Consider the following 15,781-nt stretch of genomic DNA (forward strand, 5'->3'; position numbering starts at 1 on the left):
TACTTGTCCATTTGTAGGTATCTCTACAAGGTTTTATTGGTGAGTTCTTGGTCTCTGCTTTATAAAAAACGTTGATTAGGAAAGCGAAAGACTATTTACACACCACTATCACCTCAATGCAAACTAATCAATAAACTAATAGCTTTGCTCACATACATTACATATACAGTTTATATATGGAAAGATTATTTACAAAAAGACAGTAAAACAATTTGAAGTACAAAATGAGTAATGTCATTACTTGTGTGAATGTGTGATAAATTTGAACATGTTTCCCTGAGGTTCCTTACTTGTGTATAGATCACTCATTTGGATCTATAAACTAGCTAGTCATAATAATCTAGTAGTTTCTAGATTATATAATACATAATATCATGAACGCATTAATACATTATTTATATTCATATTTAGCTCATCTCAAAGGCTATAATATATACAATTATCTGGCATATTATTATTGCTACATAAAAGACAAACAATAAGTACAAAACCAAAGTCTGAATGACATGTTTGTGTAACAGAGATGATTGAACTAAGTTTGTAAGCGGTTGAAGCACTGTTTGTGTGTGAGCAGCAATCATGTATGAGGGTCCCCTGTGGTTCCCCTGCACTAACACATTTAGAAGGCTGTGTACCGATCATCCCTGTGATCACATATTGATCACATTACTTTACAAGTTGCTGGTGTGGGAGTGGACGTCTTGCTGTGTGTCCTCCCTGTGAGCGTCGCTCTGCCGAAGCTGAGGCCTTGAAAGGCGCTCAGCAGGTTGAAGCCGTCGTCCTTGGTTTTGGTTTTAGGATGAATGATCTTGGACAGCTCGTAGGGAAGTGACACTTTCCCGCCAACAGACCTCAGGTGGTTTGTGTCTTTGGGGCTCTAATCAGGAGGATAAAAAACAGAAGAAAGAGAGAGTTGAAAGGCTGAACATGTGACCAAGGATACGAACTTCCTCATACACATACTTCCTCCTCCTGTATTTTGAATAATAGGGCTTTGTACAAGGCTGAATGGTACACAATTTTACATGACTCAGGCTTATAACTACAGAGTTACAGCCATTTAAATTAATTTAATACAAATAAAATTATGTTGAAAAATACATTACATTTAACAGTTACAAGTTGATATGTGCTAAGTTATTTAAATTTGTTTGAAATCTGTTGGGCATTATCTTAAACAGGCAATCAAACTTGAAGCTTGGATGTTTTGTTTGAAAATTCACAATTTTGGAAAATCAGTGTATGTGGAAATGGACATGAATATATTGATATATACATGTGGGACCAAAAAATATTTGTGCATACAGTAAGTGCTTTGTAATCAGTTACATTTATAACATTACACATCTCAAATTTTCCTGAAATCTCTTAATGAGACGTCCTACTGACTAACAGACAAACTCGAGTAAAAACATAGATTATTATTTATTTTTTACCTCGTTCTATTACTAACACAAACACAGACCTCAGACAGCTCATATTTACTCCTGAAGTGAGCTCTCATAGCTGCTCTCTCCGCATTCTTCTGAGTGTTCATTGCTTCCCGGAGCTTTCTGTAAATACAGCAGACAAAAAAACAAATACACCTGACATATCTGAGACAGAATGTAATTAAGCAACATCTCTGCCACAACAGTGACTCAGGTTTGTGACTCAGAATTAACTCGTTTCATTTGAACTGCCTTCTCTAATGAACGCAAATGGAAGCAGCTGCAGACGGTCCATCCATCCATCCATCTTTATCCGCTTATCCGAGGTCGGGTCACAGGGGCAGCAGCTCCAGCAGGGGACCCCAAACTTCCCTTTCCCAACCCACATTACTGAGCTTCTCACCCTATCTCTAAGGGAGACGCCAGCCACCCTCCTGAGGAAACCCATTTCGGCCGCTTGTACCCTGGATCTCGTTCTTTCGGTCATGACCCAGCCTTCATGACCATAGGCGAGGGTAGGAACAAAAATTGACCGGTAGATCGAGAGCTTTGCCTTCTGGCTCAGCTCTCCTTTCGTCATAACGATGCGATAAATTGAATGCAATACCAACCCCGCTGCGCCGATTCTCTGACCAATCTCCCGCTCCATTGTCCCCTCACTAGTGAACAAGACCCCAAGGTACTTGAACTCCTTCACTTGGGGTAAGGACACATTCCCTACCTGGAGAAGGCACTCCATTGGTTTCCTGCTGAGAACCATGGCCTCAGATTTAGAGGTGCTGATCCTCATCCCAGCCGCTTCACACTCGGCTGCGAACCGATCCAGTGAGTGCTGTAGGTCACAGGCCGATGATGCCATCAGAACCACATCATCTGCAAAGAGCAGCGATGAGATCCCCAGCCCACCGAACTGCAACCCCTCCCCACCCCGACTACGCCTCGATATCCTGTCCATGAATATCACAGTATATATAATATAACAGGATTGGTGACAAAGCGCAGACCTGGCGGAGGCCAACCCTCACCTGAAACGAGTCCGACTTACTGCTGAGAACCCGGACACAAGTCACAATTAAAAAAATGTGAATTCAAAGCACGTGTGGATTTTGTTGCCATAAAGTGTTTCAAATCATATAGTAGGTCTGCTATTGTGGTTGACAATATTTCTTTCTCGGATTAAAACTATATTTCACATGCAAAGACAAATCAGTTTTCACATTTTCACCTAGGAATTAACTTCATCACATCCACATTTGTACAAAAAAGCACACCTGCTGTGAATCAATGTGTTTACATTAATTAGGAAAGCACTGTATTTCCATTTCATGCCACTCTACACTTCTACTCCACTATATTTTAGAGGGAAATATTGTACTTTTTACATACGTTCACATTTACATAAAAAAAAATTTGCTTCATCTTGACCAACTACAACAATAAATTGTGCTTATACGTTATTACCTTTGATACTTTAAGTCAATTTAGCAATATTACTTACCTACTTTCAATTACTTACTTGTAATGAAGTATTTTACTGGGGTAGACCAGGTACAGTTGGTACAGGGGTACAGTTGAAACACCTTAAATAACTTGTGTGCACAACAAGCTTGAGCTGTGATTTATGCTTCAGACATGTGTATTAGCATCCTCTTTGATTGTGGGAAATTTGAAATACATGCTCTTCTCCAGTCCGAAGATATCGGCGAAAGTTTTTTCTAAGGTCAGTTTTTCACTTCACCAGATCCCATCCATATTGAATAGCTTCTCATCCTTACATGACTGTTAAAGTTAACTTACATTTCGTAAATCTTAAAGGTGCAGTAAGTAAGACTTATAACACTAAATTTCTATCATATATTGCTGAAACTGACCCTATGTTCCAGTAGAACTGCATGAAGCAGGTAATTTAAAAAAAAAAATCCGGCTCCTCTGGCATCACCTACAGCCTGTAGTGCGATTTGCAAAAATCCACAGCTCCCTGTTCAGATGCACCAATCGGGGCCAGGGAGGGTGTCTAACTGCGTGTTAATCACTGCTCATACAAACGCATTCATTCTCCCTTGTGGGGGGAGGGGCTTAGGAGACCGTTTTGGGCTTTAGCAAAAAGGGGGGAGGGACTGAGAAGTTGTTGATGTTCAATTTTTTTGGCTAAAACCTGGATCTTCGCAATCCTACCTACAGCACCTTTAATCTGTGCTCTAAAAACTGACATAATTGCATGACTTTGTGTCTTGCAAGGTCATCGTAAAATCTAGAGAAATGTTCGAGGTGGTCAGCGGGGTACAGTTGAGACACACTGTATCAAATGTACCCGCAGTAGAATTTCAATGGCTATTATTATTGTTTTATTCATTAGGTTTATTTTTATTATGTTTATGAGGTTGTTGTTTGCATTTGATGTTCATCAGTTTTATTATTGCTGTTACTATAGTTATTATTGTTATAAATGTAATATTATTAATTAATATATTATAATTATATTTTTTTTACAAATTAACTACTTTTAACTGAACAAATAATCAAATAAAATACTGAATGGAAATTACAAACTGTTTAATTTTCATTTTTTAAGGGTATTTTTTTATTTGCAATGAATTGGTGGGGCAGCTTTACAGCAACGAATGGGTGTCTCAACTGTACTTGTTTCAACTGTACCTGACCTGGGTACAGTTGGAACAAAAAAGCTTCTTGTGTTTATAAGCTAATTGTGGCAAATATGAACTAGGCTACTTATGGATGTTATTGATTATTTATATTTTAGTAGACAAGTAAACAGGGGGCGGCGAGTAATGTAGGCTTGGGTACCCAAATACTCAATCCTGCAAATATGGACAGGCAGCTATCCTTGGCACCGTATTGTGTCAATCTGCGGGTTAATTCCCATATTACTCAAAGACATTGAATGCACCCTCATTGCCCACCTGAAGCACTGTGACCGACTGTGACCGCTCTCTTTTCTGTTTGGTTTGGTTGTCATGGTAATCAAAGGCAGTGTCACGAAAAAGGAATGGATGATTTGGGAGTGGACTAAAAAAATAATCAGGCTACATAAAATATATTGATGACAATGTCGTAAATTATATAAGTCAACACTGAGCCTGCTACACGTGGAGAGTGACCTCAGAGTAGAAGAGATAACTGACGCTTACAATGCCAAAAAGAAGCGGCGCAGGTCATATCCTAGTTATGGCGTTTTTCCATAACATGGTACCTGCTCGACTCGCCTCGACTCTACTCGCCTTTTTTGGTTTTCCATTATGAAAAGAAGTCCCTGTACCTGCTACCGGCCGAGTAGAGCTGGTACTAGCAGTGGGTAGCGCCATTAGCGGCAACGAGTGCGTCCTCAGAGCGGTTTTACCAAGGATCATGTGTATCCTATGCGGCCTAGGCTAGATGCGAATCTACCTCCCTCCCACATTAACCTACCCAAACCTCCACCTCATCCGCCGCCTATGCAAGTAAAGGAAATGCCATGTGAAAAACCACGTCTTTTCAGTCCCTAGTTTTAGTGTGGTAATGGCAAAAAGTGTACCAACTGTATTGCTACTTTAGGCGTGTTGTGTTTCTACATTGTGTGTTTCTACATTGTGTGTCCACTTGCCTCTCCTTCTCCAGGTCCGCCTGGTACGAGCAGAAGATTGACGGGTCTTTGGGGTGTGATGTTCGGAGAGAAGGGGTCCTCCCCAACCTGTTGCATCCTCCTCTTCCTCTCCCATCTCTGCCCCTCCTCTTCCTGCGTTTGGCACACAACTCCCTCTCCTTCACCCCCGACACACAGCTGGTCAGCTTTCTGATGGGCGTCCTCAGCGTCTTTTTTACTCTAACCACAGACTCCATGATGCACCAGAGCTCTCAGGACAGGAGGGAATGACCACACTGCTACTTCTTGGACAGATGATTGGTGAATAAAGGTTTTCTCCTCCGCTCATGTTGTGTTGCTCTGACAGGACGAACTCAGAACACGCACAATCGTACGTCCTGTGGCGGTAATAACTCAGGCTGAGACCTGCCAAGGACAAGGACGTCAGCCAGACAAGGCTTAGACATACGGACTTAGTAAACACACTCACACCTGCTTGCATATGTTACATACACAGATGAAGTGTTTGGCATGTAGAAGAAAGGGAAGTAGACTACTAAAAGACCACATAGGGGCAAAAGTGACAAATGTCTTTCAGGCTATTTGTCACTGTTTGTTAGGTTTATCATGTTAGTCCAGTCCACAGTTTTCTTACCCATGCAGGTGGTAACAGCTGGTCAAAGGCTCACAGCATAAAATCCTGATAAAGCTCCAGCCAGATGGCCTCCATCGCAACCAGACAATCCCCAAAAGCTTTAGAACAAATCAGAGAGAACAAGAAGAAACAGAAGACTCTCCGAATGTTGTTCCTCTGCTCCTTGACCCTCACAGGAGTAAATAACTATGTGCATGTCCAGGTTAAGCCTTTGCTTATTCTGCTTCCCTCCTCAAGACTCACTCCACTTTTCAACACCCCCCAACTCTATACGGATTACTACTTAGAGGAATTGATGAGGGGAATCTCGTTAGCTGTGGCAGGTAATGCACCCGATGACTCGTACGTTTGTGATGAAGATTTAGAGATGGGAGCTGATGTCATGATGAGTGACACACGCATGCATTCACAGGCCTGACATCAGCAAATCTCATTTGAGCTCTTAAGATGCTGAATTATCTGCATTTTGTTTGTTTGTTTAGGAGCAGTAGAGCCCTAAAATTGGTCACTAAGGAGATAGTGTGCACTGGTCTTCAATCTCAGTCAAATTGGCCACCAGAAAACCATGCAACTCAGATTTTTTTTAAAGATATAACCTCCAACTCATGGACCAAAATGCTGGCCAAACTATGAAAGAAGAAGTAACAGGGTTCGGTTAGCCCCCCAATTTCTGCACAGGTGAAACAAATGCTAGAAGTATTATAGGCAACCTGTACCTGCTTTTGTGGTTCAACTACTGCAGGTGTTATATTAAAGAAGAAAACAACCTTCTGTTACATGTTACAGCGAATTTCCAGGCACTGATTGAATTTATCTAGCCTATATACAATATATTTGCTCCAGCAGTTCTCCTGATTTCCTTTTCGGAACATTTTTTAATGTTTGAATGTCTTTGAATGACTCCCCTCTGTGAGGTTTGTGCTCTATGGCCTACTCTAATGCCCTATTTGGCACACACATGATTTATGAACACTTCGACAAACCCCCTTAATATCCATCCTCCCCTCCTTTGTTTCACTCGTATTCTTTCACACGCTTTAATGGTTTAACAAGATCAAGAAAAAGCCACGCCCCCTGTAAGCCCATGTTCAGTGACAGGTCTGGGATCAGTTCACTCATCCATCCATCCATCCATCCATCCATCCTTCAGTCCTGTCAGCAGTATTTCTCCACAGAGGGAAGAAACAGAGGTGGATCACATTGACAACCCTACATCTAAAAAATTATTTTATATTTTTATTTTACCAGGAATATTTTACCTGGCCAAGACAGCAGCATAAAAAGTTCCACATACAAGAACAAACAACAATGAATGATCAGTGTTCAGTAGCCTAACAGGACATGTACATTAAGGTGGTCAAATAGTCCTTAATCCTGTTTTGATAATCTTCCATGCTAATAAAATAATATAGTTTAAGGTGACTCTGTAGCTCACACCAAGATGAAGGTGCAAAAACTTTAAAAGCACTTCCACCTAAAAACGGGTTTGAGGAATGACGTACACAATTTGTCCGTGTGACCGAAGGTTGCCACTATTGATAGTTTTAGGAGTCAGTAGATAACATAAATAAGGAGGCAGTTAGTGTAATATGGCCTTAAAAAGAAAAATGTACCAGTGTTCCATTTTATGGTTGTATAAGGAAGACAAGCCAAGTTTCTCTTACAAATTGCAATGAGAAAAATATGTTAATATTCTCCAATTTATGATGCAAAGCTGGATCATTCTGACAAACCAAGTGACAGCCAGTCACTAAAAGCAACACATTAACACACACGTTCTCATGCAAGACCTCACAAAAGGTGTGTCTTCTACACAAAAGCTAAACTAATTATTAATGTAATACTAAAAATCTCATCTCATCATAACACATTAGCATAATGACCTACATACATAAAAAAACATAAATTATTGCTTTAAATAAAGCCAATATGATCATCAGGAGATTCACTCTTCACTCACTGTGTGAACATAAACATTTTGACTACATATTTATTTAAATGGATCACAGTCATCACTATTTTGGCGGAATAAAAAGGGACTCCTCGAATCTACACCTGCAGCCTACAATAACAGAAACAGCAACAGAGACAATATTGAGACTTTTGTTTTATCATTCCTAGACATTACAGTCATGACTTTTGTTTAATTCCTTGTCACATTATATCATATGGCAGATGGATACCAGAGATATGGCATGCTGTTCAGCCATGCTGCTAATTGCCTCATAGGCCAAATGTGGTCCTGCAGCAAAGAAACCTACTGCAGCGCTGGGTGAGGAAATTTTATTCAAATGAATAGATGCCATCTTGGATTTCTGTAACCAGTTCTTATAATACATCCATGCATTATTCTCGCATTTCATCCTACATAGCCTTTAATAACTATCTAATTCTAATTTGCAGACAATAAATCAGAATTACTTTTGTCTTTTATGTTTCAGGTCTATTGCAGAGAAAACACTACGCCGATGATTCATTAAGAAAAGTTTTGGCAGAGACACGGATTCCACGGACCTTTTGGTTACGGTTAGGTTAGGTTGGTGCACATGCTGGCAGTGTGCACTGCAGGAGGGTGTCTTAGCCTGTTATACCACCTGTTTAAGCCCTATTCAGTGGTGGCCTCAGCCTCCTGCACGACTCAACCATGGGTATGGGTGTTGTAATACTTCAAAATAAATTGGACTAAAATTAATGAACAATTTGTTTAAATTCACCTGACTCATAGATTTGATGTACTTCAGTAGTCTTTTGTCTCAAGCATGTTAAGTCCCAAGATTCGAACATTTTGCAGTAAATGTTTTGCTGATAAGATATAACTGGAAATACCTGTATACCAGGCGCTCTCTCTCTCTCTCTCTCTCTCTCTCTCTCTCTCTCTCTCTCTCTCTCTCTCTCTCTCTCTCTCTCTCTCTCTCTCTCTCTCTCTCTCTCTCTCTCTCTCTCTCTCTCTCTCTCTCTCTCTATCTCTCTCTCTATCTATATATATATATATATATATATATATATATATATATATATATATATATATATATATATATATATATATATATATATATATATATATATATATATATATATATATATATAAAGACCCGGGAACAGGCATTAAGAATTACTATATAGAAATAGCCAATCTTCTCGCTGATGGTATTGTTTGCTTATGTAGGTCATATAGAGGCATCACTATTAAATTGAGACCATTACACAGAAAACTCTTTGTAGCTGCTTTAAAAAAACTATGTTCGGTATTGAGAAACAAGTAAATGGGATGAAGTCTATGCACATACCCAAAGAGATATTGCTTTACTTCATTAAAATGCCTTTTAATTTTAGCATCATTCATTCTCAGCAGCTTTAAATTAGCTAAAAAATGAGGTCATAAGGTCTCATCAAGTCAAACACAAATACGCTGACAATACGTCTCTCTCAGCTCTGCCAAGGCTGAAGATAAAAAAACTGGTAAGCATCCACACACACTCAGCCTGGTGACCATGCTCTCTGCTGAGCTGCACTCCATCAATATGCCAGTGAGGAGAGAGCGTGTGTGTGTGTGTGTGTGTGTGTGTGTGTGTGTGTGTGTGTGTGTGTGTGTGTGTGTGTATGTGTGTGTGTCTCTGTGACGTGCACAGATGGACCGTTCTCTGCCTCAATCAAAACATGACAATAGAAGAACTGAATTTATTAAACAACTAAAGAAGTCATTCAGTAGGGCTTACAAAACTTTTTTTTTTTTTTTATTATTGTTATAAAGGTATAAATGACTGAGAGCATAAAACTAAAAAGATACTTTTGTATCTGTATCTATATCTTCTAAATGTTCAGTGGTGGCTCTAGACCATTTCAAATGGAAGCGCCAGGCTGGGGCCACAAGCGATTTTAGGGGTACCAAATTAATTAAGCAGAAGTGTTACATACCACCAACCCTCCAAAGGTTTGGTGCTACAAAAGACTAACGATAAACATATAACAATAAACAAAAGAATACTCATTCAGTGGTAACCTACATTTTATTTATCAATGCACATGAATAATATCCCCTCGTTGGGGATAAAGGTGGGATTAAAAAATGTATAAAAATACTTGCCACCGTTTGGGGGGGCCAGAGGGGGGTTAAGGCTTAATATTACTGGAGCACGGTATTCAAAACTGTTCAACAGTATTGTGAGTTGCAGTTCCCCTTAGCTTTATAAAGTTTCATTGTTTTCTCAACTCTTTTGTTTCACTCTCACCACTTTTATCAGTGTCGTTTTCAGCCGACTGTGCGCCACCTGCACCACTCAGCACCAATGCTAAATAAATGTGAACGTAATGAAGCGCTTAGCACTTAAAGAGTCAGATATTTCTTTCCCACTTAGAACTCAATCAGCTGATTGAGGGTGTCACCAATTAGCTTGTTGGTGTCAAACAAATCTTCCTTTCTGTTATTTCAGTGTCCGATTGACATGACCCACCTCAACCCCATGTCATCAGAACCACCTGTCTCATGAGTTCTTCCACTGAGCTCTCTCAAAAACTCGCTCCAGATCACATCCATCCAAATCTTCAGCTATTGTTCTTCACTCTTTCACCACCACCCTGGTCTCCACTGCATTGGGGGAATATTCCTGTTGGGCTCACGGCATGATTACCCCCATAAAGCCAAAGATTTCTCACATACAGTATTTCTTCAACTTTTTTTTTCAACATTGTGCACACTATAATAATAACTTTTTAAGCCCTTCTTTCAATTAATTTCTTCTGATTTGAAGTTGAGAAACTAAAACTTGCAAACACACTAGTATGGTCCTCGTAGAGTCAGTTGCCTATTCAGGTTCATCTACTCATATCACAGCTGTTCCTCCAGGTTTGATTCCTTCCTGGATGATGAAGAGGCAGGAAGAAGGGGTGACACAGGGCAGAGGAAAGAGAGATGCGTGTGGAGGGCTCATACTCCAGCATCCTCTCTAAGAGGTAAAACAATTGGTGGTGTTCTGTGCCGTGAGATAACAAGTACTTCTGAAGAAACAAAGAGAGAAGCAAGTCGTTCAAGGGAGTTCATGTACTTGGCTCATGTTTAAAAGTTTGCACCTGTCTCAGCTCACCCTTAATGGTTTGCACTTGGCTTTCACGTAGCGTCCGGCCTTGGAGCACTGATTCCAGTCGAGACGCCCACGGTGGAAATACTTTTGCTTTCTGTGAGAAAAAATTAAGTTTTGTCAGACAAAGTTTGCACCTTTGTTTGTGTGTACAGGAGTGTGCGTTACCTGCTCGTTTGAATCATTCTTTGAGGAACTGGTCCCTGTATGCTCTCCATCATAGCAAGATGCTCCTTATTGTCATGAGTCTAAAAGTGAAGATCATGTCAACAAGATCCAAATCACACCACTTTCAGCATGCTGTCATTTTACCAATATAATCATGACCTGGTACAGTGTGAAGCCTGCGTAGTATTCAAACAGGATGCAGCCGATACTCCACACATCACATGGGTGACTCCAACCCAACTCTGTGGGAGAGCGAAGAGGGACAAAACCTTCAAAACAACTAAACAGGACCGACTGACAGCTCCCCGGTCTAAATCAACATCTCTTACCCAGTATGATCTCTGGAGCTCGGTAGTGCCGTGTAGAGATGAGGGCAGAGTGGTGTTCGTGGTCAAAAGTAGCGCTGCCAAAGTCAACAAGCCGCACTGTGGTGTCATTTATTCTCCGCTCATTGCACTTCTAAAGGAAGAGAGAAAGTAAACAAGCCAAGTGTTTGGCCAGATCCACAGCACTTTACTGAATTAAACTAGCACACCAGTGATGGTAATAATCCCCGGTTACAAAGGAAAACTGTGCACACACAACTATGCTAAAGGAACAACTTTATACAGACATTTTGACAAATAAGATTCAAAAGGTAATTACTTAGAGGAGCTGGTTGGCAGGTTTTTGTTACCTTTGGACAAAGCCAGGCTAGCTTTTTTCCCTGCTACCAGTCTTTAAGCTAAGCTAAGCTAATGCCTGTAGCTTCATATTTACAGTAGGATACAGATATGGCAGTGGTCATCAACCTCTCAGCAAGAAAGTGAATAAGCATATTTCCAAAAATGTAGAACTTTTCTTTTAAGTATGATAGGTTAAAGTTTAACCAGTAAGTCTGCAAAAGAAAACTGCAATGAAACACAAATTGTGTAATAACCATACCGTGTGCTTTTGTTTTCTAACTCAAATAAGTTTGGCTGACCTTGGGCTTTAGTTCAAACCTGTGTGATTGTCTCACTGCTCGTGTCACGTTCCTTTATATGAATTCTTTATAGCGATATCACAGTGCTCCTAGATCTCAGCAATCACTTGAGTATGTTATTATTACCGCTAGAAAATGATGGTCAAAACTATGAAAACAATACCCAAGTTAAGATATAAAATTAGAATTTTTTTTATTATAGCCTTCAGGGTTTAAAAAAACATAAACTAAAAAAACATCTCATCAAAGATGGCACACATTGCTCCGCTGAGGTCAGCAAACAACCAGGATAAATATGTGCACCTGTAACCAACACATGTGGGTGGTTTCACAGGTTCTGCTGAGCAAAATTTCCATACCACAAAGCAAATATCTGCCTGCATTAATCCCTCCTTATTAACCATCCAGATTTTATTTCATCACTGAAGGTCCCAGTAGTCATGCCTGCAGTTGTTTACCTTCTCAGAGTTGTATATGAGGGAGTAGTCTGAGTTAACAAAGAGGATGTTCTCAGGCTTCAGGTCTGTGTGAGTCAGCTTGTTGTCATGGAGAACTGCAGGAGGAGGGAAAGTAGATTTAACAGAAGAGAGCAAACGCCCTCGTCATAATAGCATACGCATATCAAAAATCCTGAATGAAAAATAATTGTAAGTCACAGCCCTAGTTGTGTTTGTCTTTCACTTTAATCTGGTATGGGGTTGTATGTCAGGAACACTTCTATCATCTTCAGGTCACAGTCACCCTCTAAATACTGTATCTACCTGGCTTGTTCGCTGCTGCATCAGTGGGACAGCTGTTAATAATCCTCTTCCTGTCATCACTGACATTGATCCAGAGGTACAAGAGAAAAACGCAAAAGTGGGACAGTTGATGTGATGCATTTTGGACTCACAGCTGACGGCGTCGCAGATCTGGTGGGCCATGTGTCGGATCTGGTTAATGGGATAAGGCAGGAAGTTGTTTGCTTTCAAGAAGTCAAAGGTGCTGAGAGACAGCAGCTCAAAAGTGATGCACACGTGGCCGTAGTAGTTAAACCAATCCAGCATCTGCACACAGTGACTGATAGGGGAAAAAACATAGATGAAATGTAAAAGACAGAAAAAGAGTCAAAATTACAAACTACTCACTGTCTGTTATCTGGATCTCTCTCGCTGATCTTCTCCAGAACATTGATTTCCAGTTTGGCTGCTTCTCTGTATTTATCCAAGTTCTTAATGATCTTCAGAGCAATCCCACCTCCTCCTCTGTGTGTTAAAAGGTTTTTAAAAGCAATAAACACATGTTGCAGATTGGTCCAACTTTCATTATTAGATGAAGCAAATTACCTGCTGTGGTCCAAACATTGCACCACCTTCCCAAAGGTTCCCTCACCTAAAGTGTCAATTATCTCATCTGTGAGAGAGATTGAGGTGAAGTTAAAGCGGGAGCATTTTTACAAGAGCTGCCAACAATTCCAACTGATACCTACATCTGTCTTCGAGGACGTCCCCGCTTTTGTAGATCAGGTGGCCGTTCTCAGTGTCCCTCTCATTGTCGCCTGCAGCCTCATTGCTGCTCCGCTGGAAACAAGGTGGAGCAAAATCAACCTGCCTCTGTGCCTCTCTGAGACAGATTGAGTGACATCTGTCCTCTGGGTCTTAAAGGAGAACTCCGGGCAAGTTTTACGTTAATCTTGATCGCTATACTTTTTTGAGTACTGTCTATAGCAAAAACCATGAGCCGAATTGGTGCTAGCAACATGGAGCTTCTGTAGCTAATGCCCAGAGCTCCCGTTAGCTAAAACGGCAGTTATGGGGGCTTAAGCTAAAGAGTGCCTTTGTGCCTCTTAACAGACTCAAAATGCTATTAAAATGTCTGTGCAACATGAACAGGGCCCTTACATGACAACAAGATGCGTTTAGCAACTTAGCCATTGTTGCATGCCCGGCCGGCGTCCCTGCCTCTGCTTCCTCCCCGCCCTCCTGGCTTCACGCGGCCGACAACAATCCAACGAGCGCCCGCTGGTCTGGTGGATGTCTTCCAGAAGACCGTCCAAGCCTTCGCCGCGAAAAATTGTATTTTATTTCCCCCTCAAGAATAGGTAATTGAGCACTGTAGTGGTTATGACCATATTAGTGACTATGCTACATGGAAACGGACCAAATTATGTTTGGGTCCTGTACAGTAAAATAGTGTTTTAGACGGCTAGCTGTAGTCTCGCTAAGTCCTGTGGGAATTCAGTTGTAGCAGGAAGACCAGCGGGCACTCGTTGGATTGTTGTCGGCCGCATGAAGCCAGGAGGGCGGGGAGGAAGCAGAGGCAGGGACGCCGGCCGGGCATGCTAGTCCGGCTAAGGAAACCACAACGATCGACACAGACAAGACTCCTACTCACCAACGCCAGATGGATTGCACACTAAATGGATATTTATGTTACAAATACACACGGGACTGCAGCGTGATGATTATTACCGAAGCCTGGCTGAACACACTCACTCATCCCAGACGGCAGCTAGCAGCTAACAGGGTATGTGAATTTCAACAATGGCTAAGTTGCTAAACGCATCTTGTTGTCATGTAAGGGCCCTGTTCATGTTGCACAGACATTTTAATAGCATTTTAAGTCTGTTAAGAGGCACAAAGGCACTCTTTAGCTTATGCCCCCATAACTGCCATTTTAGCTAACGGGAGCTCTGGGCATTAGCTACAGAAGCTCCATGTTGCTAGCACCAATTCGGCTCATGGTTTTTGCTATAGACAGTACTCAAAAAAGTATAGCGATCAAGATTAACGTAAAAATTGCCCGGAGTTCTCCTTTAAACGTCATTGGGTGGATTTACCCTTGGTTAAGACTGATGCATTCAAACTTACATGCAGACAAATGCACACACAGAGTAACAAATCTGCATTGAAAGGCGTTACATTTCGTGTATTCTTTCATAACTATAGACTCTGAATGCAGCCGTGATTAAATAAAATCCTCCAGAATGCAAGCTTTTACATTAGGGTTGATCCTGACGACCTAAGTTTGCTCTAAAGGAGGTTAATAAGAAATGTTAAATGACTTCTGGCCTCTTTGGAGGAGCTGAGGCTCTATTTCCATCCGCATTCTGAGACTGTTATTAATATCAGAAGCCCAGCATGTGCAGACTTACTGCAGGACACGGGCCACAAAATAGACCATGCACAAAAGCAAGTGACACATGTAAACACACACCCAGTCTGCACTTGATTTGTGGTGCTTGAATACAAAATTATGAATAAAACCTCACCACATAGTGCAGATGATTTCAGGTCAAAAGTCAACCACGATGCAGATGTGACAGAAAAAAATAAAAGCAAAAACACAGCAAATGCATGCACAGAAAATGGCGAGACTTACAGAGAGGCAGAGGCAAATACAGTCCAGAAAACCCTTGTAGAGAGAGCACAGCTCTGTCTTTCCCATGATGCAGAAGTGCAGAGTTCCTCAGAGATGAGAAGAGCTTGATTGGAAGAGAAGAAGATGGAGGGGGTTATGGTGAAGGAGAGAGGCAGGTGAAGCAAAAGCAGCAAAACTAGACGACTAGGACGGTCACAGAAAAAACTACGGGACATGGAGTTGTGACAGTCAAATATAGCAATGTTGTCAGTGGAAACTAGAAGTGAAGGTGAGACACAACTACCCACAAAACTGACAGAAGAAAAAATAGCATAAGAGGAATAAAGAAAAGCAGAAATCAAACACAAGTGAACAAAAACGCACAAGACAAAAACACAAAGCGACGGGCAGAATTGAGACGAAGAGAGGAGGACAGATAGAGAGGGTGAGAAAGAGAGAGCTGAGACAAATGCTAATAATAAACTTCGGTCACAACCCCCTGAGAAAGTCTTAAGAGGAGAATCAAGATGTGGTCAGGGGGAGGAGAGATCCAGTTTCACTCAACTTTCT

The 15,781-nt window shown here is 41.1% G+C and overlaps 2 protein-coding genes across 5 annotated transcripts; both read right to left on the reverse strand.

The window, feature by feature from the left end:
• Positions 1-6: 6 nt before the first annotated feature.
• Positions 7-5,913, reverse strand: LOC116049597 (complexin-3-like). 2 transcript variants are annotated; one of them, XM_036006405.1, is made up of 4 exons: positions 5,670-5,913; positions 5,032-5,439; positions 1,466-1,553; positions 7-877 (listed from the first exon to the last, which is right to left on the reverse strand). In XM_036006405.1, the coding sequence occupies exons 2-4, from the start codon at positions 5,265-5,267 to the stop codon at positions 662-664; spliced, it is 540 nt and encodes a 179-aa protein (XP_035862298.1). In that variant the 5' UTR covers positions 5,268-5,439; positions 5,670-5,913; the 3' UTR covers positions 7-661. The 2 variants fall into 2 exon arrangements, with proteins under 2 accessions (XP_035862298.1, XP_031155266.1); XM_031299406.2 differs by having other exon boundaries at positions 5,032-5,436; positions 5,666-5,893.
• A 4,430-nt stretch (positions 5,914-10,343) lies between these two features.
• Positions 10,344-15,689, reverse strand: clk2b (CDC-like kinase 2b). Of its 3 annotated transcripts, none has more exons than XM_031299402.2 (11): positions 15,233-15,689; positions 13,341-13,431; positions 13,198-13,264; positions 13,000-13,116; positions 12,765-12,931; positions 12,331-12,425; positions 11,238-11,367; positions 11,068-11,150; positions 10,909-10,988; positions 10,747-10,837; positions 10,344-10,660 (listed from the first exon to the last, which is right to left on the reverse strand). In XM_031299402.2, exons 1-11 carry the CDS (start codon positions 15,296-15,298, stop codon positions 10,478-10,480), a joined length of 1,170 nt encoding a protein of 389 aa, XP_031155262.1. In that variant the 5' UTR covers positions 15,299-15,689; the 3' UTR covers positions 10,344-10,477. The 3 variants fall into 3 exon arrangements, with proteins under 3 accessions (XP_031155262.1, XP_035862517.1, XP_031155263.1); XM_036006624.1 differs by having other exon boundaries at positions 15,123-15,249; XM_031299403.2 differs by having other exon boundaries at positions 13,244-13,264; positions 15,123-15,233.
• Positions 15,690-15,781: the final 92 nt, after the last annotated feature.

Source organism: Sander lucioperca, chromosome 10, assembly GCF_008315115.2.
Source record: "Sander lucioperca isolate FBNREF2018 chromosome 10, SLUC_FBN_1.2, whole genome shotgun sequence".
NCBI lineage: Eukaryota > Metazoa > Chordata > Actinopteri > Perciformes > Percidae > Sander > Sander lucioperca.

Bases quoted from the DNA above. Each gene is read 5' to 3' on its own strand.
- LOC116049597 (XM_036006405.1), bottom strand. From the start codon at position 5,267: ATGGAGTCTGTGGTTAGAGTAAAAAAGACGCTGAGGACGCCCATCAGA. The intron at 1,554-5,031 runs GCAAGTGGACAC...CTGTATTTACAG, and splicing joins GCGGACCTGGAGAAGGAGAG to AAAGCTCCGGGAAGCAATGA. The intron at 878-1,465 runs GTCTGTGTTTGT...CCTCCTGATTAG, and splicing joins GTAAATATGAGCTGTCTGAG to AGCCCCAAAGACACAAACCA.
- clk2b (XM_031299402.2), bottom strand. From the start codon at position 15,298: ATGGGAAAGACAGAGCTGTGCTCTCTCTACAAGGGTTTTCTGGACTGT. The intron at 13,117-13,197 runs GTAATTTGCTTC...TTTAACACACAG, and splicing joins CAATGTTTGGACCACAGCAG to AGGAGGAGGTGGGATTGCTC. The intron at 12,932-12,999 runs GTGAGTAGTTTG...TTCCCCTATCAG, and splicing joins AGAGATCCAGATAACAGACA to TCACTGTGTGCAGATGCTGG.